We start from the raw sequence: 3,518 nt of genomic DNA, 5'->3' as shown, positions 1-3,518 counted from the left end.
GCATAGTCCGCTAACTCCCACTCGGTGTCTATGTTCTTTATCCTGGATTCCTGATCCGCGATCACATTGTCTTTCGATTTTATATATGAAGCCGTTATCCAAATATTCCTTGATTCGCACCATCGCCAGATTTCTTTCGTAATCCTGTGCAGATTTGGGTGTTGTACGCCCCCCATTTTATTGATATATGCAATGGCTGTAGTATTATCTATACGCAGAAGAATTTCACAGTTCGTAAGATCTTTAACGAAACTTTTTAAGGCAAAAAAGCTTGCTTTTAGCTCTAATCTGTTGATGTGCCATTTTTGCTCTTCTACTGTCCAAAAACCTCGAGCTTTCTTCCCTTCGCAAAAAGCGCCCCACCCCGTGGTGGACGCGTCTGAAAAGATTTCGTGTTTAAAATTGCCGAATTTAATAGGGCTCGAGGCTTTTGGAATATTCTTTTTCCACCAGTCTATATCCGGCTTTAGACTTTTCGGAATGCGGATTTTTGGCTCAAAATCATTATTATTTCTCAACAAACCTAAATATCTGACACGTTCGAATTCTTTAGTGTACAGACGCCCGTATTCTACCGCCGGGCAACATGCATTAATCGAACCAATGAAACTTGACCATTGCCTGAGAGAAATGTCTTTATCTATCTTAAATTGCTCCAAGAGAGTGAGCATTTTTTGTTTCTTCTCTTCCGGTAATTTTAATGTCATTTTCTTGGAATCATATATGATTCCCAGAAATTCTACTCGCCGTCTAGGTTCTAGAATACTCTTTTTATAATTTATAATAAAGCCTAAGGATTCTAGCAGGCTAACCGAAGCCTTTACATTTTCCGCGCATGCCTGTTTTGACGATCCAATAAGCAACATATCATCCAAATATATGACCGAAGTAAAACCTCTTTTACGCAATTGATTCACCACTGGCTTTAAAATCTTAGTGAAGACATGCGGTGCCACATTAAGACCAAAGGGAAGACATACAAATTCAAAGCACTGACCCTGGAAAATGAATCTTAAGTATTTTGACGAACTCTCATCAACTGGAATTAAGAAATAAGCATTTTCTAAATCCAGATTGGCTAAAAAATCATTTTTTGAGATTAATCTTGTCGCTGTACGGCCATTCTCTAATTTAAAATGTCTGGTTTGAATAAATTCATTGAGCTTTTTTAGATTTAAAATGAATCTAAAGGTTCCATCGGATTTAGGGAGTAAAAAGTACGAGGATATAAACCGCGAATCCTTTAGATTACAAGGCCTAACGGTACCTAGCTTTAAGAGGTTCTTAATTGCTCCCCTGACATCCTCGAGGGATTGAGATCCTTGTAATATGGGCGACTCCGGTACAGAAGATTGAACCGGTTGTGCTTCAAATCTAATAGTGTAGCCTTTGATACAGTTAAGAACGAATCTGCTTTTGGTGATTCCTTCCCAGTTCTCCTGAAACGCCTTTAGTCGCCCCGCTACCTTTCTCACCTCTAACGTCTGTGATGCTGACTGCGATAGCTGGGTCTCGTCGTCTTTGCGCTGGTGTTGTTCCAGTACGAGCTTCTTTGACGGTCCTTGAATTTCAGGGACCTTAGAGGGCCTCCCAATTTTCGAGCCTGTTGTGAGTGGCCTTTTGATCTCATTGGCAGGCTTTTCTTGTTTCCCCAGTTCGATGATTTTAGCGGTTTTTGTTATGAGAGTGAGGAGTGAGATCTTCCACTACCTTCTCTAGAGATTTTGTATGTTTGAGGCGCTTGAATAGTTCGTTGCCGAAAAGATCCGCCGTTATCTCCGACTTCTTCAGTAGCTCTCTATATTTCTCATCGACGCCTGACAGAATGAAGGCTCTTCTCATTGTTGAATGTTGATGGTGTAAGCCCGCCATCAATTTCCCCGCATTTCCCAGAAATTCTAAAAGCATACTCGTGGTCTCATCTTCCTGAAGTTCTAGGAGTAGGGAGATACCCTTAGCCATCGCTATCATCGCTGAGCCTAGTGTATTCTGGGAGGAAACGAAGTGTTTATCCCTAGATTTTGCCGATGTCGACATGTACGCCAGAATTTCTGGATTGAGCTTTGGGGCTTCGACCTATAGCGCCCCCTTTCTAGGGAATTTTCCCATTATTTGTTCGCGCACTTTATTCTCCTCCTCTTCGCGTTTCTTCTCATCGTCCTCTTCTCCCCCGTACAAACCTCTACGCACCCAGTTTCCCCATTCTTCTACTAATACTGGGTGTAGCGTGACGTCAGTTGATGTAGATGGCTCTGCTCTCAGACAAAGCCTCTCTCTCATCTCGTTGCTGAGGCCCGCCGCTTCTACTGCCCTTGTATCCTCCTCCTTCCTGTCTTCCTCGTCCGAGTTCGAGGCTCCGCTCGTCGAGGAGGCATCTGAATCTCGATCCTCTTCTTCCGAGTTTTCCTCCGACAGGGTTTCCGTGTCTCCGGTCGGTGCATCTACGGCACCCAAACTTATATGAGTATAAGTCGACTCGCTTATATGTGCGATCTGTCCTCCCTCGAGTGAAGGCTCATCGCCGCGAGATTTTTCGTGCGATATGTCCTCCCTCTAGTGAAGGCTCATCGCCGAGAGATTTTTTGCGATATGTCCTCCCTCTAGTAAAGGCTCATCGCCATAGCTTACCGTTTTCCTTGTCGTCAACCGTTGATTTCGATCCCGAGGCGGCCATGACAGTCTGCTCTTCCGTCGTTTTCTCTGTTCCCGATTTCCTCAACTTTTTCAGTTTTTTACGCAGATTCCTCATCCGCTCATCCAACGCATCTAATTCCGCCTCCTCTGGTCCTCTTTTTGACATCGTCGCTGCAAAACACTAACACTTTCTCTATCTCTACACTACCTCTGAGATGTGACTCCTTCGAGCACAAAAAACGTTATGAGGTAGGGAAGCGCAGAATAGATGGGAGAAGAAAAATTGGTTACCTCTGAAAACTGTGGCGCCACGTGGGCGTGGAAGACGGTACTACATGTTATACTCGTTGAGAACGAGACCTAAAATATAACTTATAATAGTAATTTTACTTATTTCCTCATAATAAATAATTTTTATTTAATAATTTGCATTTATTTCAGACCGTTATAATGAATTTTTGCCGGAAATTGTACAAGATGAATTGAACGAGTATGTCAAAATAATTATTAATATAACTAATATATTGTTACAATATATTGGCAATACGCTTATGAATTCATTGAGCACTTCCAATCATTTCTTACATGATACACTACTTATAGACACTGCAAAAAATTTCATACGGTAAAATATAGAAAATATTGTATTTAAAATTTTGTTCAAATATTAATTTAATTTGCATAAATTATAAGTTACATTTTTATTTAGTAACAACTAATTTATGTAACGATTTTAGTGTTATTTCATTACATTTAACAGAAAGAAGAATTCTGGATATATGTTGTAATAACAATAATTCATCCAAATTCAACACACGCAGCTGTATTATAGCATCTGCCAGTTATGTATCGGGATGTTGCTGATTTTCTAAATCTTTCTTTAA

At 40.8% G+C, this 3,518-nt stretch overlaps 2 protein-coding genes across 2 annotated transcripts; both read right to left on the bottom strand.

Moving 5' to 3' along the window:
* Positions 1 to 94: 94 nt before the first annotated feature.
* Positions 95 to 2,037, bottom strand: LOC105453949. The gene is made up of 4 exons (XM_011696249.1): positions 1,711 to 2,037; positions 1,268 to 1,637; positions 276 to 1,039; positions 95 to 208 (listed from the first exon to the last, which is right to left on the bottom strand). The coding sequence occupies exons 1-4, from the start codon at positions 2,035 to 2,037 to the stop codon at positions 95 to 97; spliced, it is 1,575 nt and encodes a 524-aa protein (XP_011694551.1).
* LOC105453922 lies at positions 1,938 to 2,839 on the bottom strand. The gene is made up of 2 exons (XM_011696198.1): positions 2,629 to 2,839; positions 1,938 to 2,441 (listed from the first exon to the last, which is right to left on the bottom strand). The coding sequence occupies exons 1-2, from the start codon at positions 2,798 to 2,800 to the stop codon at positions 2,077 to 2,079; spliced, it is 537 nt and encodes a 178-aa protein (XP_011694500.1). The 5' UTR covers positions 2,801 to 2,839; the 3' UTR covers positions 1,938 to 2,076.
* Between the last annotated feature and the right edge of the window lie 679 nt (positions 2,840 to 3,518).

Source organism: Wasmannia auropunctata, unplaced genomic scaffold (assembly GCF_000956235.1).
Source record: "Wasmannia auropunctata unplaced genomic scaffold, wasmannia.A_1.0 LD335992.1, whole genome shotgun sequence".
Classification (NCBI taxonomy): Eukaryota; Metazoa; Arthropoda; class Insecta; order Hymenoptera; family Formicidae; genus Wasmannia; species Wasmannia auropunctata.
Note: the sequence above shows the minus strand (reverse complement) of the source record. Positions and strands in the feature narration are given on the sequence as shown.

Excerpts from the sequence above, each read along its gene's own strand:
- LOC105453949 (XM_011696249.1), bottom strand. The coding sequence starts at position 2,037 with ATGTCGACATCGGCAAAATCTAGGGATAAACACTTCGTTTCCTCCCAG. Across the intron at positions 1,638-1,710 it reads ATACAAAATCTCTAGAGAAG|CCTGCCAATGAGATCAAAAG; the intron begins GTAGTGGAAGAT and ends AAACAAGAAAAG. Across the intron at positions 209-275 it reads TCAACAGATTAGAGCTAAAA|ATAATACTACAGCCATTGCA; the intron begins GCAAGCTTTTTT and ends TTCTGCGTATAG.
- LOC105453922 (XM_011696198.1), bottom strand. The coding sequence starts at position 2,800 with ATGTCAAAAAGAGGACCAGAGGAGGCGGAATTAGATGCGTTGGATGAG. Across the intron at positions 2,442-2,628 it reads GGTTGACGACAAGGAAAACG|ATGCACCGACCGGAGACACG; the intron begins GTAAGCTATGGC and ends TGGGTGCCGTAG.